Raw genomic sequence first — 21,315 nt, forward strand, 5'->3', positions numbered from 1 at the left:
AGCTAGCAGTGTAGTTCAGTGATAAATCACCTGCCTAGCATTTACAAGGCTGATTTTGATCTGTAGCCACCACAAAATAAAATAAATCAATAGGAGAAAGATCTATTATACAGAAAGATAATAAAATCTAAAAATGTTAAAAGTTAAAAAACAATAAAATCTAAGCCGGGCGCTGGTGGCTCACGCCTGTAATCCTAGCTACTCTGGAGGCTGAGATCTGAGGATCGTGGTTCAAAGCCAGCCCGGGCAGGAGAGACCGTGAGACTCCGATCTCCAATAAAAACCACCAGAAAACCGGAATTGGCGCTGTAGCTCAAGTGGTAGAGCGCTCGCCTTGAGCTGAAGAGCTGAGGGACAGCGCCCAGGCCCAGAGTTCAAGCCCCACGGCCGACAAAAAAATAAATAAATAAATAAAATCTAAGTAGCCAGGCACTGGTGCTCATGCCTATAATCCTAGCTATTCAGGAGGCTGAGATCTAAGGATCATGGTTTGAAGCAAGCCTAGTAGGAAGGTTCCATGAGATTCTTATCTCCAGTTACTCACAGAAATAGCCAGAAGTGGCACTGTGGCTCAAGTGGTAGAGTGCTAGCCTTGAGCAAAAGGAGCCCAGGGACAGCATCTAGGCCCAGAGTTCACGCCTTAGGACTGGCAAAAAACAAAACAAAACTAAGAGTAGATACACACACACACATTTTTTTCACTTCTATTTTCTTATTTCTTGGATATTAAAGTGTAAAGCTAAAAAATCCAAAAGAAAGAACTCTAAGTTCAATAGAAATGTAACAGGCAATTCTTTAAAAGATATTAGGAGGTGCCTCGTTAGCGCAGTAGGTAGCACATCAGTCTCATAAAAGATATTAGGATATAGAGGCCCTAAGGAAGCACAAGAACAGAAGTTACAAAGGAAAAGTTTGATGGGTATGTGTATATCAAATTTTAAAAATCAGGAAAGATTTGTAACATTTATTTTTTTCTGGTGGTGGGTCCTCAACTCTGGGCCTGGGCGCTGTCCCTCAGCTCTTCAGCTCAAGGCGAGCACTCTACCACTTGAGCTACAGTTGCCATTTCTAGCTTTTTCTTTTCTTTTTTTTTTTGGGGGGTGGGGGTCCGGTCGTGGGGCCTGAACTCTGGGTCTGGGCACTGTCCCTCAGCTCCTCAGCTCAAGGCTAGCACTCTACCACTTGAGCCACAGCAACACTTCCAGCTTTTTTCTTTTTGCTTATGTGGTGCTGAGGAACCGAACCCAGGGCCTCAGGCATGCAAGACAAGCACTCTACCACTGAGCCACCTTCCCAGCCCCCATTTCTAGCTTTTTCTGCAGTACTAAGGAATCAAATCCAGGACCTCGTACATGCAAGGCAAACACTCTACCATTGAGCCACTTCCCAGCCCTAGCTGTAACATTTATAGCATCCCAGAGTTTAATATTCTTTTTTTTTCTTCCAGTTGCCCCCTCCACCCCCCCCCTTTTTTTTTTGTCGGTCCTGGGGCCTGAGCATGGGGCTTGGGCACTGTCCCTCAGCTCTTCAGTTCAAAGCTAGTACTCTACCACTTGAGCCACAGTGCCACTTCCGGCTTTTTTCTTTTTGCTTATGTAGTGCTGAGGAATCGAACCCAGGGCCTCATGCATGCAAGGCAAGCGCTTTACCACTGAGCCACCTTCCCAGTGCGGAGCCCTCCCTTTTTTTTATGTATATTTTTTATTGTAAAGATACTGTACAGAGAGATTACAGTTACATGAGTAAGGTAATGAGTACATTTCCTATCAAGCATTGTTACCCCCTCCTTTGTCTTTCTCCTACCATCCCTTCCCACCCCACTTCTCCAACACCCCCCCACACACACACACAAAGTTGTAAAGTTCCTTTAATAATCTTTTTTTTTTTTTTTTGTCTGTCATGGGGTTTGAACTCTGGGCTTGGGCGCTGTCCCTCAGCTCTTCAGCTAAAGGCAAGTGCACTACCTCTTGAGCCACAGCGCCACTTCCGGTTTTCTAGTGGTTTATTGGAGATAAGAGTCTTATGGACTTTCCTGTCCAGGCTGGCTTTGAACCATATCCTCAGATCTCAGTCTGCTGAATGGCTAGGATTACAGGCGAGCCACTGGCTCCCGGCTCCTTTAATAATTCTTGATATGAACTGGTTGTTGTTGAATTGGGCACTTAGTACTGTCTGTACCCCTCTGATAGAGTGGCTATCCCACGGCAGAAAACCAGGCTGAGGCTGAACGAGCCGTGCAGGAAATGCGGGAGCTTGTCACAAACTTGGGCCAGGAAATCACCAGAGCCTGTGAAGAAAAGAAACGGCAGGATGAAGAGGAAGCTCAAGTCAAGCTGCAAGAATCCCAGATGCAACAGGGGTCTGGGACCCCCACGCCAACCCCAGTCCCCAGCCAGGACCCAGGAGGGACACAAAATGAAGGTAGGTTTTAGTGTGAATACGATCTTTTACCTTTTTGTTGTTGTTGTTGGTCATGGGGCTTGAGCGCTGGGCTTGGGCGCTATCCCTCAGCTCTTCAGCTCAAAGCAAGCGCTCTACTGCTTGAGCCACAGCACTATTTCCGGTTTTCTAGAGGTTTATCGGAGATAAGAGTCCAACCAGCTTTCTTGCCTGGGCTGGCTTTGAACCATGATCCTCAGATCTCAGCCTCCTGAGTAGCTAGGATTACATGTGTGAGCCACCAGCGCCCAGCTTCTTTTACCTTCTATAATGTGAAAAACCATACAGTAGCACAGCCAGAATATTTTTGTTTTGTTTTGTTTTTTTGCTGCTAGAACTGGAGTTTGAACTTAGAGCCTGGGTTCTGTCCCTGACCTTTCTTGTTCAAGGTTAGCACTCATCACTTGAACCATAGCTCCACTTCTGGTATTTTGGTGGTTTGTTGGAAATAAGAATCTCATAGAGTTTCCTATCGGGGTGGGGTTTGAACTATCATCTTCAGATCTCAGCCTCCTGAATAGCTAGGATTACAGGCATGAGCCATGTCACTTGGCTGTCAGAATTTGTACATAATGTATAACATTTAGCCTAGGGTGACTTTAAATAAATATGAGCAGAGCCGGGCGCTGGTGGCTCACGCCTGTAATCCTAGCTACTCAGGAGGCTGAGATCTGAGGATCGCGGTTCAAAGCCAGCCCGGGCAGGAGAGACCATGAGACTCCTATCTCCAATAAACCACCAGAAAACCGGAAGTGGCGCTGTAGCTCAAGTGGTAGAGCGCTCGCCTTGAGCTGAAGAGCTGAGGGACAGCGCCCAGGCCTGGAGTTCAAGCCCCATGACTGACAAAATAAATAAATAAATAAATAAATATGAGCAGGTATATATTTGTTTACTATTTATGAGATTCATGTAACATAGTGTTTAAACTTAAGAACTCCGGAGGTAATCTGTCTTTGGCACATCCCATGCCAATTCTTTGTCCATGAAATGGATGTGATAATAACTGTTATTCAGTCCCTGGTAGTGAAAAAAAAAACAGGAAAAGTAGCCTGAGCTGTGACTCAAGGACCTAGCAAAAATGAAGCTTTGGATCTAATACTGCCATATATGTATGTATTATAATATATGTATATTATATATTATATAGTGTTTATATATAAAAAATAACTTTGTAGTGTATAAGATAATTCAGTAAACACTAGTTGCTTATTCCCCAGACCTCCAGGTGAAAGTACAAGACAGTACCATGCAGTGGTACCAGCAGCTGCAGGAGGCTTCTGCTCAGTGTGTATTGTCCTTTGAGGGCCTGACCAGCAGCAAGGACAGTCAGGTAGGGGAGGACTGAAGGGCAGGAATTCTGTGGGCCTGATGATTGTCAAATAGTCTCATGTTCCAACCGAATACAGATGGTGTGTCATGTCCCTAGTCAAAAAAAAAAAGATACCTATTTATCCCTTCAAAACTGCATCTGCATTCTCACTATTCTTTTCTGGCAGATGAAAAAAATAAAGATGGACTTGCAGAAGGCTGCCACTATCCCAGTAAGCCAAATCTCCACCATTGCAGGTATGTCAAAGAGTTGAAAATGTGGCCCTTGTTTTATTTTTTCAGGGTCCAAATCTACTTCAACTGTAAGGTTCCTATAAAAAGAATGTGTTGGGCTGGGAATGTGGCTTAGTGGTAGAGTACTCTCCTCACATGCATGAAGCTCTGGGTTTGATTCCTAGTTCCACTTATACAGAAAAAGCCGGAAGTAGCATTGTGGCTCAAGTGGCAGAGTGCTAGCCTTGAGCAGAAAGAAGCTCAGGGACAGTGCTTAGGCCCTGAGTTCAAACCCCAGGTCTGGCCAAAAAAATTAAAAAAAGAATGTGTCCAAACAAATGATGACAGTCGCATCAGGTATTTATAAACTGTATGTATCTACTTTTCATCTCATTTTTTTCCTTATCAGTAGATATTGTTTGTATCTACTACTGAGCCACATCTCTAGCCCTGATTTTCACTAGGTTTTTGTATGTGTGTGTTTATGACAGTAATGGGATTCGAACTCAGTGCCTCTAGTTCTTGCTTGGCTTTTTTTGGCCAAGGCTGGTATTCTACCACTTTGAACCACAGCGGCAGTTCCAGTTTTCTGGTGATTAAGTGGTGATGAGAGTCTCTCATACTTTCTTGCCTGGACTGGCTTTGAACCGTGATCCTCATATCTCAGCCTCCTGAGTAGCTAGGATTACAGATATGAGCCACCAGCACCGGGCTTCACTGGTAAGCTTTTTTTTGTGGGGGGACCGGGGGGAGATCTGGTCGTGGGGCCTGAACTCTGGGCCTGGGCGCTGTCCCTCATTTCTTCAGCCCAAGGCTAGCGTTCTACCACTTGAGCCTCAGCACCACTTCCAGCTTTTTTCTTTTTGCTTATGTGATGCTGAGGAATCAAACCCAGGGCCTCATGCATGCAAGGCAAGCGCTCTACCACTGAGCCACCTTCCCAACCCTTCACTGGTAAGCTTTAAGAGAGGTTTCATTTCATGTTCAGGTACACTCTTGGACCACTATCTGCCTGTTTTATGCATCTCCTAATTGCTGGAGTGCAAGGCCCACACCACTGTATCCAGCTTCCCTCTACTGAGATGGAGTTTCATGAACTTTTCTGCTCAGTTTGGCATAAAGCTGTAATCATTTCAGTTGTAGATTAGGATGACAGGCACATGACACTGTACCTAATATGGATTGGGAATAGATCCTATCTACTTATGAAATAGTTGTACAAAGATGTTTCAATTCAACATGTCAGTTTGTGAGTACAACATATCCTGATCAATGTTCCCCAGCCCTTCCATTGTTCTCCTCCATCTCTCCCTACACTGTCCACTCAAGTTGCCTGGTTCCATTTTCACAGCTGTACTTTGAGTCTTAACGATTTTTTTTCCCCCACACTTTCTCTCTCCATATGTCTGACCCTTCCTTTATGCCTTACAACAACACATATTACAGCTGCATGGTATTTAGTTTAACTGTAAGTTAGTTCATAGGTATTATACCATTAGATTCCTCCCTTGCATGTACCAGAAGTCCTCCTTGTGTATACCATATTTATAAATTATTTATTTAGTTTGGCTTGGGTTTCTTTTTTTGTTTTTAATATTTTTGAAGATTGAAACTAGGCTCTTGAGCATAGTAGGCTAGTGCTCTACCATTGAGCCACATACCAACCCTGCTAGAATGACACTTGGCTATAAGGTTGTAAGTTAATTCTGCAAATATCACAAAGGAAACCTAGAGTGTAGCTTGTGGTCTTTATTCCTTCAACATCAGCTTTTCCATGTTAATATTTCAGGATTTGTTTATTTTTTCTCCAGAGATTAAGATGTAGAGTAAGAACCAGACAGGAAAAGAACCTTCTTTAGAACCAGATTTTTTATTTTATTTATTTATTTATTTATTTATTTATTTGGTCATGGTCAGCTGAAGGCTAGTGCTCTACCACTTGAACCAAAGCAACACTTCTGGTTTTCTGGTGGTTAATTGGAGATAAGAGTCTTACAGACCTTTCCTGCCTGGGCCGGCTTTGAACTGTGATCCTCAGATCTCAGCCTCCTGAGTAGCTAGACTTGAAGGCATGAGCCACCGGCACCCAAATTCCAGATTTTTTTTATAATTTTTAATTTTTTTCATTTATTTTTTGTCAATTGTAGAGCTTGAACTTAGGGCTTGAGCTCTGTCTCTGCACTTTTCTGCTCAAAGCTAGCATTCTTTCACTTTGAACCACAGCTCCACTTCTGGTTTTCTGATAGTTAATTGGAGATAAAAACCTAATGGGCTTTGATACCTGAGCTAGCTTCAAACTGTATCCTCAGATCTCAGCCTCTTGAGTGGCTACAATTATAGGCACTGGTTTTCTGGTTTTCTGGTGGTTAGTTGGGGATAAGAGTGTCACAGACATTCCTGCCCAGGATGGCTTCGAACAGCGATCCTCAGGTCTCAGCCTCCTGAGTAGCTAAGATTACAGGTGTGAGCCACCAGCACCTGGCTCAGATATTTGGTTTTATACATTTCTTGATGAGGAATCATCCAAATTACAGATCACGGTGCCCAGTGGTGGGGAAGCAGCTCTCATTTACCATGGGTTCCAAAACCCCATTAGTCTGTGGCCAAACATACATTGAAATTCCTATCCTCAAAAGGCTGCATGACAAAACTTAAATATCATTTTGTTGATTGAAATTCTTCCTGGAACAGGGCAAAGTATAACTAAATATGTATCGTGTTGAAGAATTTGAAGTGTTGTTAGCTTTTTCTTTTCTTTTTTTTTTTTTTTTTTTGGCCAGTACTAGGCTTGAACTCTCTGTGCTCAAGGCTAGTGCTCTACCACTTGAGCCACAGTGCCACTTCTGTTTTTTTCTAAGTCGTTTATTGGAGATGAGTCTTACGGACTTTTCTGCCTGGGCTGACTCTGAAGCATGATTCTCAGATTTCAGCCTCATGAGTAACTAGAATTAAAGGTGTGAGCCACTGGCACCCCACTGTGCTGTTTGCTTTGATGCCACCATCCAAGGGTATGGTGGCTTGGACAGTCACTCCATTCCTTCATTGCTCTCCCTGGCCTGTTGTCAGGCCTTCTCCTTGTCAGTGCACACAGCACACTACCTCCAGCTGCAGCAGGGAAATGGAGACACAGCAAACTCCTCAGAGACCTGCTCCTTCAACCTTTCATGGCTATATTTACCTTTCAGTCTCCTATTTCAGAGACTGAGCTGGCCCTCATGCCCAAGCTTACCCTTCTACACATCTGCCCTCATTCCTATTCCCTGTGTCTCGAAATGGCTAGCATAAGACTTTCTTCATTGTTATGGCCTTTCTCTCTTTGTATCTGTCATCGTTTCCTTTCCAGGCTTTGAACTTACTTGAGTTTCTGAAATCCTAACAAAAATGTTTCCTTTGGAAGTGGTGCTGTGACGCAAAGTGTTACAGTGCTAGCCCTGAGCAAAAAGAGCTTAGAGACAGCATCCAGGTCCTAAGTCATGCCCCACAACTGACCAAAAAAAATGTTTCCCTTGATCTTGCACCTTCTGATTCCATTTCCTAATCCTCTTGCTTCTCAATGAAACTCGACTCCTGTGGTAGCATTCCTTTACTATCTAGGTTCTTCTTTTTCTTTGTGGGTTTTTCAGTCTTCTTCCTCTGTTATTCATAGGTGATTTCTAGTGGTCTGATTACTGCCCAGTTTTCCTCATCCTACCCCTCTCAGGGATTCAGACATTACCTGTGTGCTGGTGACTGCTAGATCTGTCCTTTGTTACTCCTTTTCTCTGAGCTTCTATCTTGTGACTCATCCTCCAAAGGGACCTCTGCCTAGATGCCTCTGAGCTCCTACAGGGGAGTATGTTCCATGTCTGAACCCATCATCTTTCTCATGCCTTTCTTCCTTCTGTTTTCTCTTACTGGACAGTAACATTTTCTGTCCTGTCACCTGAGCTGGAAACCAGATCATCTGCATGTCTGCTTCCTCTGCTTCATTCACCGCTTCTAGTTAGCTTCTAGATTTGCTGTTTTCTGCATATTTCTTAGTTTTGTCCCTGTGGCTCCATCATTACTAAAGCTTGTTGAGAGAGACCTGCAGCTAGATACAGGGTATGCTCAGTGATGAGCGAGAGGAAAAAGAATCTCATTTCTGTCCCTGGAAGGAAAGCTAGTGTCCATGAGCCATTAGCATTGGAGGAAATTGCAATAAGGACATGAACAGAAGAATATGAAAGGACAGTTAGAGAAGTAAAGATGGGAAATTCAGTCAATGAGGTCTTTTGAAACTGACAGTAATATAGCAATGGACTTTAACTTAGGAATGTGAGCTTGTGAGTTGAATATAGAGATTATATATTTTAACATCTCAAAAAGGTTTAAGTCTCTGGTTTTCAGGGATTATTTGGGGGCTTCTTTCTCTTTTTGTTTGTTTGTGAGGTTTGAATTGGTGCCTGGGTGCTGTCCCTGAGCTCTTTTGCTCAAGGCTAGTGCTCTACCACTTTGAAGCATAGGTGCACTTCCAGTTTTCTGGTGCTTCATTGAAGATAAGAGTCTCACAGACTTTCCTGTGTTGGGTTTGAACTGCGATCCTTAGATCTCAGCCTCCTGAGTAGCTAGGATTACAAGTGTGAGCCATCAGTGCCCGACACTGTTTTGGGGCTTCTAAACACTTGCTTCTTAGTTCCTTCAAGCCTCTGGTCTGTGAGGGATATAATAAAGCACCAGAAAACCGGAAGTGGTGTGTGGCTTAAGTGGTAAAGTGTTAGCCTTGAGCTGAAAAGCTAAGGGACAGCGCCCAGGCCCAGAGTTCAGGCCCCACGACCTGCAAAAAAAAAAAAAAAGGGGGGGGGTAGCACTCTACCACTTGAGCCACAGCACCACTTCCGGCCTTTTCTGTATATGTGGTACTGAGGAATTGAACACCAGGGCTTCATGCATGCTAGGCAAGCACTCTACCACTAAGCCATGTTCCCAGCCTGCAGAGTATTTTTCAACAGGAGATGCTGTGCTAATATTTGATTGCAAATACAACCCAGTAGAAAAACTATATCATGCCTGCAATCCTACCTACTCAAGAGGCTGAGATCTGAGAATTGCAGTTTAAAGCCAGACTGGGCAGAAAAGCCCCCATGAAATTCTTGATTGTTTGTTTGTTTTGGGTCCGGTCGTGGGGCCTAAACTCTGGGCCTGGGTGCTGTCCCTCAGCTCTTCAGCTCAAGGCAAACACTCTACCACTTGAGCCACAGCGCCACTTCCGGCTTTTTTCTTTTTGCGTATGTGGTGCTGAGGAATCGAACCCAGGGCCTCTGGCATACAAAGCAAGCGCTCTACCACTGAGCCACCTTCCCAGCCCGCCCCCATGAAATTCTTATATCCAATTAACAACTGAAAAACCAGAAGTAGAACTGTGACTCAAAGTCATAGAGTGTTGCCCTTGAGCAGAAAATCTCAAGAACAGCGTACAGGCCCTCGGGTCATGCCCCACTACTGACAAAACAATAAGAGGCAGTTCTTCTTTTTTTTTTTTTTTTTTGTCGGTCATGGGGCTTGAACTCTGGGCCTGGGCGCTGTCCCTCAGCTCTTCAGCTCAAGGCGAGCGCTCTACCACTTGAGCTACAGTGCCACTTCCGGTTTTCTGGTGGTTTATTGGAGATAGGAGTCTCACGGTCTCTCCTGCCCGGGCTGGCTTTGAACCGCGATCCTCAGATCTCAGCCTCCTGAGTAGCTAGGATTACAGGCGTGAGCCACCAGCGCCCGGCAAGAGGCAGTTCTTCTAAGGATAAAGAAGTAGTCTAGTGGCAGGAACTAGAAACTTTAGTTCTCTTTTCCTCTTATCTAGCTTTTCCTCTGTGCCACTCTATCCTTTCATATAGATAGCTAGTCTCTGGTCTACATGCAAGTGCAAAGCTCTACTGTCTGTGAGTGGTGAAGTGCCAGACACTAAAGGAATTCATTCTTAAGTTGTCTGAGTCACTCAGCTTGACTTCCTATAATCTAACTATAGCTCATTTGTGGGAAGGGGTACACAGGGTCTTCATAGAATTACAGCTATTAGAAACTGTGAGAGTCAGCTTTAGCTTCCCATTACTGTAATGAATATCTGAGATAACATAAAAGAAGAAGAGGTTTATTTTAACTCATAGCTTTTACAGGTTTCACTCCATGATCACTGGACTTCATTGCTTTTGGCCCATGTGACAAGACAGAACTTCTCACCTCAAGGCATGAAATGAAAAAGAAAGGAATAGTATGCCACCGTATGCCACCGTCCCCTTCAATGACATACATATCCCCATTGACCTGAAGGTCTCCCACTAGACTCCCACTTCTTAAAATTTTCTAATACTTCCAATAGTGCCAAGGTGGGAATCAAGCCTTTACTAGCCACGGGGACCTTTGCAGGACTCAGAATGTAGTTCAAACCTCAGCAGTAACTCACTGTGTATCACTATGTATGAAGGAATGCATCTAAGTAACAAAGACCATTATTTAGATGATCACTTAGAAGTTTTTTCCTAGAAGTGGGAATCATTCCATGGGTATCTGCTACAGCCCTAGGATCTGTGGTACCATGCCTTCTTTTTTATGTCTTTCATATCAGTTTCAGAATTAGTTGCTTCTCAAATAAGGAACTGCTTTGGAACAGTGCCCCAACTTGGATTCTTTTGTTTTCCCCCACAACATTGATTTGAGTGTCATACATTCTTCTGAACCAGTGTTTTGGCTTGAAGCTCAGGACTTATATAAGGCTGCTTAGCTGAATTTCTATAGATGCTTTGTTATTACATGATGAGAAAGAGATTGATGTGCACTTGTGCTTTCTACTGACTTCCTCTCTCCTACCCAGGCTCGAAACTAAAGGAGGTCTTTGACAAGATTAATGGCCTGCTCTCCGGAAAGCTGGTTCAGTCCGGTGGGCACTCTGTGTCCATCACACTTAACCCACAAGGGCTGGACTTCGTTCAGTACAAACTGGCAGAGAAATTTGTGGTGAGAAATCTTGTTGCCAGAGGTATGGGGAGAAGAGGCTGGTGTAAAACATGAAGTCTTTTTTTTGCCAGATACTAATTTAAAAATTCTGCTTATCCCTGTGTTTGCAGAAACAAGGCGAGGAGGAAGTGGCCTCCCACCATGAAGCAGCATTCCCCATTGCAGTGGTGGCATCTGGGATCTGGGAGCTCCACCCTAGAGTGGGGAACCTCATCCTTGCTCATCTCCACAAGAAGTGTCCTTACTCTGTTCCGTTCTACCCTGCTTTCAAGGAGGGAATGGCTTTAGAGGACTATCAGCGGTGAAGTTGGTTTTCTCCTTACTTATTCTCCCTGGGGAGATTAATGGAAGATAGATAGAATTGGGATTTGTTTTCCCTTCTTACAGCTTCTTTCACTGCCTGGGCTGGTTTTGAACCAAGATCCTCAGTTCTCAGCCTCCTGAGTAGCTAGGATTACTGGATGCAAAATTATTCAGTAAAAAAGTAGGGATAAAGCTGGGCGCCGGTGGCTCACGCCTGTAATCCTTGCTACTCAGTAGGCTGAGATCTGAGGACAGAGGTTCAAAGCCAGCCCTGGCAGGAAAGGCCGTTAGACTCTCATCTCCAATAAAACCACTCAGAAAACCGAAGTGTCACTGTGGCCCTAGTGGTAGAGAGCTAGCCTTGAGCTGAAGAGCTCAGGGATAGCGCCCAGGCCCAGAGTTAAAGCCCTATGATTGACCCAATTTTTTTTTTTTTTTTTTGCAGAAATGAGTAAACATTTAGCTTCTTTCCTTATTTGTAGATGAGGCAATGGTATCCACTACTTCCTGCCTTTACTTATCAGTTTACATTGCAGAAGTTTTACAAAACTATGAATTTGTTGTATTAAAAAAATGCCAAAGGCCGGGTGCTGGTGGCTCACGCCTGTAATCCTAGCTACTCAGGAGGCTGAGATCTGAGGATCGCGGTTCAAAGTCAGCCCGGGCAGGAGAGACCGTGAGACTCCTATCTCCAATAAACCACCAGAAAACCGGAAGTGGCACTGTAGCTCAAGTGGTAGAGCGCTCGCCTTGAGCTGAAGAGCTGAGGGATAGCGCCCAGGCCCAGAGTTCAAGCCCCACGACCGACAAAAAAAAAAAAAAAAAAAAAAAAAAATGCCAAGTGCTGGTGACTAAGGCCTATAATCCTAGCTATTTCTGGCTGAGGTTCAGAGCCAGCCTGGGAAGACAAATCCAAGTGACTTCTCTTCAGTTAAACAGCAAGAAGCCAAAAGTGGAGATGTGGCTTAAGCGGTAGAGTGCCAGCCTTAAGGGGAAAAGCTAAGCAAGAGCTGATGGCCCTAAGTTCAAATCCTAGTACTAACCAAAAAAAAAAGAGAGAATTCTACAAATGTAACAATGTATATTACAATGTATTGATGCAAAATGTAATGATATTATGTTACTTTTAGCCATAAAAGGAAATCTGTGGTTTTCACTTTCATTTTATCCTATTACATAGGATGCTTGGCTATCAAGTGAAAGACTCCAAGATGGAACAGCAGGACAACTTTCTAAAGCGCATGTCTGGGATGATCCGCCTCTATGCCGCCATCATCCAGCTCCGGTGGCCATATGGAAACCAACAAGCAGTAAGTGGAAAGGGCCTACTTTTATCAGGGAAACATCAGGCTAGAGTCCAGATTAGTATATGCCAGCCACAGCAAACATTGCCCCTTGTGTTAGTTAGCTTTCTGTTACTATAACAAAATACTTAGGATAAGCTATTACCAGGAGATTTTGACTTAGGGCTTTGGCGTTTTAGCCTATGGTCACTTGGCCATAGTGGGGGTTTTTTTGTTGTTGTTTTTTTTTGTTTTTGTGGTTGTTTTTTGCCAGTCCTGGGGCTTGAACTCAGAGCCTGGGTACTGTCCCTGAGCTTCTCTTGCTCAAGGCTAGCACTCTTCCACCTGAGCCACAGCACCATTTCCGGCTTTTTCTGTTTATGTAGTACTGAGAAATCAAATCCAGGGCTTTATGCATGCAGGGCAAGCACTCTACCACTAAGCTACGTTCCCAGCCCAGGACTTATTCTTGAAGGGAATATTCAGGTGCTGACTCAAGGTTTGTCTCTTATTCTACTTCATGCTTTTGCTATGGATATTCTGCCACACCATAGGTCTAAATAAAAGCACTATGCAGGCTGGGAATGTAGCTTATTGGTAGAGTGCTTGCCTAGAATGCATGAAGCCTTAGGGCTGGGAAGGTGGCTCAGTGGTAGAATGCATGAAGCCCTGGGTTCATTCTTCAATACCACATATACAGAAAAAGCCAAAAGTGACACTGTGGCCTAAGTGGTAGAGTGCTAGACTTGAGCAAAAAGAAGCTCAAGGACACTGCCCAGACCCCAGAGTTCAAGCCCCAGGACTGGCGGAAAAAAAAAAAAAAAAAAAAGAATGATTCCCTAAATGAACCAGGCACGGTGGCTTATACCTGTAATCTTAGCTACTCAGGAAACTGAGATCTGAGGATTGTGATTCAATGCCAGCCTAGGTAGGACCAGAAAAGCTAGACATAGAACTGTGGCTCAGTTTGTACAGTGCTAGTCTTGAGCACAAAATTTCAGGGGCAAAGCCGGACGCCCGTGGCTCATGCCTGTAATCCTAGCTTCTCAAGAGTCTGAGATCTGAGGATCACGGTTCAAAGCCAGCCCGGGCAGGAAAAGTCCGTGAGACTCTTATCTCCAATAAACCACTAGAAAACCGGAAGTGGCGATGTGGCTCAAGCAGTAGAGCGCTCGCCTTGAGCTGAAGAGCGCAGGGACAGCACCCAGGCCCAGAGTTCAAGCCCCACGACTGACCAAAAAAAACAAACCCAAAACAAAATCTCAGGGGCAGCACCCAGGTCCTTCATTCAAGCCCCCAGGACCAGCACATACAATAAAAAGAATAGGTCCCTGATGACCTAACTTCTCTAGTGGAGCCCCACCTCCCATTAGTGCCACAGGCTAGTGACCAATACTGTCATAGGCCTTTGGGAACACTTCCATCCATAGCAATCTTCCTTCAGAAAATAAGAGTGATGAAATGAGGGAACGTGTATGAGAACTTGATGAGTAGTCATTAAAGAAAAGTATTGGGGGCTGGGAAGGTGGCTCAGCGGTAGAGCGCTTGCCTTGCATGCCTGAGGCCCTGGGTTCAATTCCTCAGCACCACATAAGCAAAAAGAAAAAAGCCAGAAGTGGCGCTGTGGCTCAAGTGGTAGAGCGCTAGCCTTGAGCTGAAGAGCTGAGGGACAGCGCCCAGGCCCAGAGTTCAGGCCCCACAACTGGACAAAAAAAAAAAAAAGAAAAGTATTGGATATTGATTCAGTTTTTAATGTGTAGTTTATTAGAAATGTTTCATGGACATTGTTACACGGGCTTGCTTTGAATCGTGATCCTCAGATCTCAGCCTCCTAAATAGGTAGGATTATAGGCATGAACTACCAGCACCCTGCCAGAGAATTTTGATCACCAGAACCATTTGTTCAATGACTAGTGCAATTGAGGTTTATTTTTTTTATTCTCTTCTCCTTCTGTCTCTTCCCCCTTCTTCTTCCTCTTTCTCCTTCCTCTCTCTGTGTTTATGTATTTGTGGGTATATGTATGCTGAGAATTTCACCCAGCCCTTGTATATGTTAAGCAAGTGCTCTAACATCTGAGCCTCAAGATTTTCCAATTATAGGAATAAATGAGGAAATTGTTACCTTAGACTTGGTTAGTACCCTGAAGGTCCCATACCTTACCTCACACATGGGCAGAAGGAAAACTTGAAAACTAGCAGGATATGTATCTGTCAGTGACAGAGCTACAAGTAGAATTCATATCTTTTAGTCGAGTTGTTTCTCAGGGTATGACAAATTAGACAGATAGCAAAATGAATGGACTTGGACCCTTAACAGAAAAGAAGAAGTTGAATCTAAGAAGTTTTTGTTTGTTTTGTTTTGTTTTTTTGCCAGGCATGGGATCCTCAGTGTGCGTGTGCTGGGGCTAGGTGCCAGTAGTTCCCACCTGTAATCCTAACTACTCAGGAGACTGAAAACTGAGGATCACATTTCAAAGCCAGCCCAGGCAGGAAAGTCTGTGAGACTCTTTATCTCTAAAAACTGCTAAAAAAAAAAAAAAAAAAAGCCAGAAGTACTGTGGCTCGACTGGTAGAACACTAGACTTGAGCAAAAGAAACTCAGGGACAGCACCTAGGCTTAGAGTTCAAGCCCTATGACTGGCAAAAATAAAAAAGTCCAATGAGGTTTCCTGCTGGGCTAGCTGTGAACCATGATCCTCAGATCTCAGCCTCCTGAGTAGCTAGGCTTGTAGGCATGAGCCACCAGCACCTAGCAACATGAGGATTTTGTTGTTGTTGTTTTGGGGTTTTGGCTTTTTTTGGTGCCTAGTGCTGGCCCTGAAAAAAAAAAGTTTTTATTCTTCCCTTGGTATATTCAGGTTCTCTGCAAAAAGTACCAAGAAAAATGTTAGTAATGACTGTGTGCGGGTGGCTCACGCCTGTAATCCTAGCTACTCAGGAGGCTGAGATCTGAGGATCACAGTTCAAAGCTAGCCCGAGCAGGAAAGTCCATGAAACTCTTATCTCCAATAAACCACCAGAAAACTGGAAGTGGCTCTGTAGCTCAAGTGGTAGAGTGCTCACCTTGAGCTGAAGAGCTGAGGGACAGTGCCCAGGCCCAGAGTTCAAATCCCACGACTGATCAAAAAAAAAAAATGTTAGTAATGGTAAGTGATAGCCTATAGAATCCCTGAAACTGAAGCTGACACGTATGTGGAAAGAATTTTATTTATTTATTTTTTTGGTCCGGTCGTGGGCCTGAACTCTGGGCCTGGGTGCTGTCCCTCAGCTCTTCAGCTCAAGGCTAGCCCTCTACCACTTGAGCCACAGCGCCACTTCCGGCTTTTTTCTTCTTGCTTATGTGGTGCTGAGGAATTGAACCCAGGGCCTCATGCATGCAAGGCAAGCGCTCTACCACTGAGCCACCTTCCCAGCCCCGTGGAAAGAATCTTGTAAATAATTTGGGAGCCTATGCTTGGATTGCAATATTTAAAAGCAGAATTTGGTTAGCTTGTCTTCTTTCTTCCTTGTGGCATGTGCTTGGGCTAAATGATGTCCACTTAGGGTGTGTGTCTGCGTGGTGGCTGTAAATGATAACTGGGAATTTAAGTCTCTGAATGAAATGAGATCAAGCCATAACCAAGCTTCTCTCTTCCCAGACTCACCCTCACGGCTTGAATCATGGCTGGCGCTGGCTGGCGCAGATCTTAAACATGGAGCCCCTGGCAGATGTGACAGCCACCCTTCTTTTTGACTTCCTAGAGGTACGTCATTCAGTGAAGCGAAAGCCAGTGGCTGAGGTGGCCTCGGGGTACTGAGTCACATGAGTGAGAAAACGATATGGTAATGGAACTTGGTATTGAAAAATATTAGGCCAGTGTCACAAATTGTTACTCAGAACTGAAGGCATGGTTCAGGAAGTGGAAGAGTGCTAGTGCTGGCCAAGCAAGCAAAATGAGGCAGCGTGAGGCTCTGAGTTTAAACCCCAGTACCAGTAAAAAAGGAAAAAAATAAATCTTTAAAGAAGGGTGATGTACAGGGCTGGGAAGGTGGCTCAGTGGTAGAGCGCTTGCCTTGCATGCATGAGGCCCTGGGTTCGATTCCTCAGCACCACATAAGCAAAAAGAAAAAAGAAAGCCGCAAGTGGTGCTGTGGCTCAAGTGGTAGAGCGCCCAGGCCCAGAGTTCAGGCCCTATGACCGAACCAAAAAAAAAAAAGGGGGTGATGCTGATGGCTCATACCTGTAATCCTAGTTATTCAGGTTGAGATCTGAGAAACACTGTTTAAAGCCACCCCAGACAGGAAAATCTGGGAGATTCTTTTCGCTAACTAAGCACCAAAAAAGTTAGAAGTGGAGCTGTGTTAGAGTGTTAGCATTGAGTACAAAAGCTCAGAGACAGCACCCAGGCCCTGAGTTCAAGCCCCAGGACTGGCGTACACATGAAAAAAAAAAGTATGTATGGGGATAGTGGTATATGTCCTAACATGATTGTAAAGAAAAATTAGACTGGGGGCCAGTGGCTCATACCTATAATCCTAGCTCCTCAGGAGACTGAGCTCTGAGAATTGAGGTTTAAGCCAGACCAACCAGGAAAGTTTGTGAGACCTTTAATTTATCACCAAAAAGTCAAAAGTATAGCTAGCTAAGGCTCAAATGATAGAATGTTAGCCCTGAGGGGGGAAAAAAACAAAAAAAGCTCAGGGACAGTGCCCAAACTTTGAGTTCCAGCCTCAGTACTGGTACAAAAAAAAAAAAAAAAAAAAAAAAAGCAGCAGCAGCAGCAGTCAGGTGGCTCATACGTGTAATCCTAACTACTCAGGAGGCTGAGACAGGAAAGTCTGAGAAACTTCTACCTCCAATTAACTACCAGAGAACTGGAAGTTCTCTGTGACTCAAAGTGGTAGAGTGCTATCCTTGAGTAAAAACTCCAGGACAGTGTCCATGCCCTGACCCAGTGACCGGCCAGGCCCAAGCCCTATAATTGACAAAAAATAAAGAGAGGAAATATTTTTAGTGATGCCTGCAATCAAAGCTAGGATGTGTGGTGAGGCCCTGGACTGAGGAACCGGACTATCACCAAGCAACAAGACAGTTGGTCTGGAAACACATGCCAGGGGACTACCCTCCCTACTGGTTCCTTTTTTTTGGGGGGGGTCTGGTCGTGGGGCCTGAACTCTGGGCCTGGGCGCTATCCCTCAGCTCTTCAGCTCAAGGCTAGTGCTCTACCACTTGAGCCACAGCGCCACTTCCAGCTTTTTTCTTATGTGGTGCTGAGGAATCGAACCCAGGGCCTCAGGCATGCAAGGCAAGCGCTCTACCACTGAGCCACCTTCCCAGCCCCCCTACTGGTTCCTTTGTTCTTGCTCTGTAGGCCAATTTTTCTGTGCACACTGAGCAGGGTGGCCATCCTTAGCTGCGTCACACAGTCTCAGTCAGGTGACCTGGTATGGTAGGAATCACTGTTGTGATTCCTACTTCCTAGAGAGAAAGTATACCCCAACAAAGGTCAAGTATCTCCCCATCTAGAAGGCTCCATATAGTTCTGCTCCTGAAGGCCCACCATCACAGAGTGAGGTTAAAGAAGGCTCAGGGATAGCTGAAGGGGCAGGAAAGGGATTAAGACGCTGCTCAGCTCATAGCTAGGCACATACCTGTCATCATAGCTGAGATTGGGAGGATCAAGGTGCCAGGCCAGCCTGGGCAGAAAAGTCAACAAGGCTCTATCTCTATGGAGGGAAGCTGGGTAAGTTGCCACAAGATCTATAATCCTAGGGGCTGGGAAGGTGGCTCAGTGGTAGAGCGCTTGCCTTGTATGCATGAGGCCCTGGGTTCCATTACTCAGCACCATATAAGCAGAAAAGAAAAAAAAAAAAGCCAGAAGTGGCGCTGTGGCTCAAGTGGTAGAGCGCTAGCCTTGAGCTGAAGAGCTGAGGGACAGCGCCCAGGCCGAGTTCAGGCCCCACGACCGGACCAAAAGATCTATAATCCTAGTAATGATGGGAAGCCTAAAAGCCCAGTACCATAGGGGGCAGGAAGGAGGCTAAGGGAATTGAGTAACGTGATACACAACTGCAATTCCAGCACATGGGAGGCTTAGGCAGAAGGATCACAAGTTACAGGCCAACCTGAGCCTACAGATTGAGACCCTGTCTGAAGCAAACAAAAAGTAAAACTAAAGGCTCAGGTATGAGCCATGGCAAAGCTGAGAGATTGTACCTATAATACCCGTAGTCCATAGTCACCTGATAGTTCCTAAAGTTATGATATATGAATAGTGAACCTGTGCCTATAAAAACACAAGTTGTAGGGGCTAGGAAGGTGGCTCAGTGGTAGAGTGTTTGCCTTGCACGCTTGAAGCCCTGGGTTTGATTCCTTAGCACCACATAAGCAGAAAAAGCCGTAAGTGGTGCTGTGGCTCCAGTGGTCGAGCATTATCCTTGAGCTGAAGAACTGAGGGACAGCACTCCGGCCCAGAGTTCAGGCCCCATGACCAGCAAAAAAAAAACAAAAAACACAAGTTGTAAATGAGGGAACAGTAGGAGAGAAAAACACACACACACACACACACAAGTGATATTCTATATTTCTAAGGTTGAGAGGAATACTGTACCTTCAAAAAAGATTCAGTAGAGTAAAAAGAATTGTTCACTAAAGCCTCATTGAGCTATTGTCTTATATCAAGACATGCTTTAGAAAAATGTTGGATTTTCTTTCTTTTTTTCTTCAAGACCCAAATCATGGGTCTTGAACTCTGGGCCTGGGTGCTGTCCCTAAGCTCTTCAGCTCAAGGCTATCACTCTGCTACTTGAGCCACAATGCCACTTTCAATCTTCTGGTGGTTAATTGGAAATAAGAGTCTCACGGACTTTTTTGCCTGGGCTGGCTTTGAACCGTGATCCTCAGATCCCAGCCTCCTGAGTAGCTAGGATTACAGGCTTGAGCCACCACTGCCCAGCCTTACTTTTCTTTTCTCTTTTTCTTTTTGTTTTTTGGTCAGTTGTGGGGCCTGAAATTGGCCTGGGTGCTGTCCCCAGCTCTTCAGCTCAAGGTGAGCACTCTACCACTTGCCACAATGCCACTTCCAGTTTTCTGATGGTTAACTGGAGATAAGAGTCTCATGGACTTTCCTGCTTGGGCTGACTTTGAACCGTGATCCTTAGATGTCAGCCTCCTAAGTAGCTATGAATACAGATATGAGCCACCAGTGCCTGGGTTATTTTTATTTTTGTGCCAGGATGTTGGACTCAGGGCCTGGTCATTGTCCCTGAGCTGCTTTTTTTTTCTTCTTCTTTTGTTTTTGTCAGTAGTGGGACTTGAACTTAGAACCTGGGCACTGTCCCTGAGCCTCTTGTACTCAACACTTGAATCACTTCTGGCTGTTTTTTTGGTCCATCATGGGGCTTGAACTCTGGGCCTGGGCGCTATCTTAGCGCCCAGCTCTTCAGCTCAAGGCTAGCACTGTACCCCTTGAGCACAGTACCACTTCTGACTTTTTCTGCTTATGTGGTGCTGAGGAATCGAACCCATAGCCTCATGCATGCAAGGCAAGCACTTTACCACTGAGCCAACTCCCAGCCCTTACCCTGAAATTTTTTGATAGATGTAAAAGTTGAAGGCTGTTTGTGCTTTGTAAACCTGTCAGTGGATTTCCATTCTCCCTGCTGTCTTTTCCCCAGGTGTGTGGGAATGCACTCATGAAGCAATACCAGGTCCAGTTCTGGAAGATGATACTTCTCATTAAGGAGGACTACTTCCCCAGGTATCAGGCTTATTGAGCAGATCTCAGGGATTTAGTAGGTAAAATTAGGAAGCAGGTATGAGGCACTCTCGACTGCTATTGCATGCTGTTTCCAGCTCAGATTGAAAATGTCTATGTGGGCTAGAGGCCTAGCTCAGCCATAATGTTGCCTAGCATGTATAAAGCCAGGTCCATCCCCAGCACTGCAAAAAAAAATAAAATAAAATAAAGCCTATGTAAAGGATGACCTCTTCCTACTCCTATGCTTATCTTTGAATTTTGAGTAAATACTTTTGAACTAATAAGAATCTTTTAAATATTGTTGACTATATAAAAACATAAATCAGGAAGATACTGGATTAAGATGGCATTGGGCTGGGGGTGTTAGAACACTTACTTAGCTTCTGATACTAGGTGTTTGTGCCTAGCAACAAAACAAAATCTGGCAGGTTTTTTGCTTGGTTGGTTGGTTTTGTCAGTCGTGGGACTTAACTCTGGGCCTGGGTACTGTCCCTGAGCTCTTCAGCTCAAGGGTAGCATTCTACCACTTGAGCTATAGTGCCACTTCCAGTTTTCTGGTAGTTAATTGGAGATGAGTCTCATGGAGCCAGCTGGGCACTGGTGGCTCATTCCTATAATCCTGGCTACTCAGGAGGCTGAGATCTGAGGATTGGGGTTCAAAGCCAGCCTTGGCAGGAAAGTCCATGATACTCTTATCTCCCATTAACGACCAGAAAACTGGAAGTGGCACTGTGGCTCAAGTGGTAGAGTGCTAGCCTTGAGCTAAAGAACTGAGGGAAGCACCCAGGCCTAAAGTTCAAGCCCCACAACTGACGAAAAAAAAAAAAAAAGAGTCTAAATAGACTTGCTTGCTCAGGCTGCCTTTGAACCTTGATCCTCAGATCTCAATCTCCTGAGTAGCTAGGATTAAAGGCTTGAGCCCCTGGCGCCCAGCCAGTTTTTTGAGTTTTTTAACTATTCTTTTCCAAACCCCCAAATAATCTTGGATGGTGATTACCTGTATCATGAATTAAACCAAAGAATCAAGACTCATAAAATGAGATGGA

The 21,315-nt window shown here is 44.8% G+C and overlaps 1 protein-coding gene across 1 annotated transcript in view; it reads left to right on the plus strand.

Moving 5' to 3' along the window:
• Gle1 (GLE1 RNA export mediator) overlaps positions 1-21,315 on the plus strand; it is a 40,427-nt gene that overhangs the window by 13,002 nt on the left and 6,110 nt on the right. The window contains exons 7-14 of the mRNA XM_070014757.1: positions 2,190-2,421; positions 3,657-3,769; positions 3,936-4,005; positions 10,802-10,944; positions 11,055-11,245; positions 12,428-12,557; positions 16,169-16,273; positions 20,187-20,269. Of these exons, the coding sequence (XP_069870858.1) occupies positions 2,190-2,421; positions 3,657-3,769; positions 3,936-4,005; positions 10,802-10,944; positions 11,055-11,245; positions 12,428-12,557; positions 16,169-16,273; positions 20,187-20,269 (1,067 nt within the window). The remainder of the gene's footprint in view (positions 1-2,189; positions 2,422-3,656; positions 3,770-3,935; positions 4,006-10,801; positions 10,945-11,054; positions 11,246-12,427; positions 12,558-16,168; positions 16,274-20,186; positions 20,270-21,315) is intronic.

The sequence above is a fragment of the Dipodomys merriami genome, unplaced genomic scaffold, assembly GCF_024711535.1.
Source record: "Dipodomys merriami isolate MVZ:Mamm:240054 unplaced genomic scaffold, mDipMer1.0.p SCAF_11, whole genome shotgun sequence".
Taxonomy (NCBI): Eukaryota; Metazoa; Chordata; class Mammalia; order Rodentia; family Heteromyidae; genus Dipodomys; species Dipodomys merriami.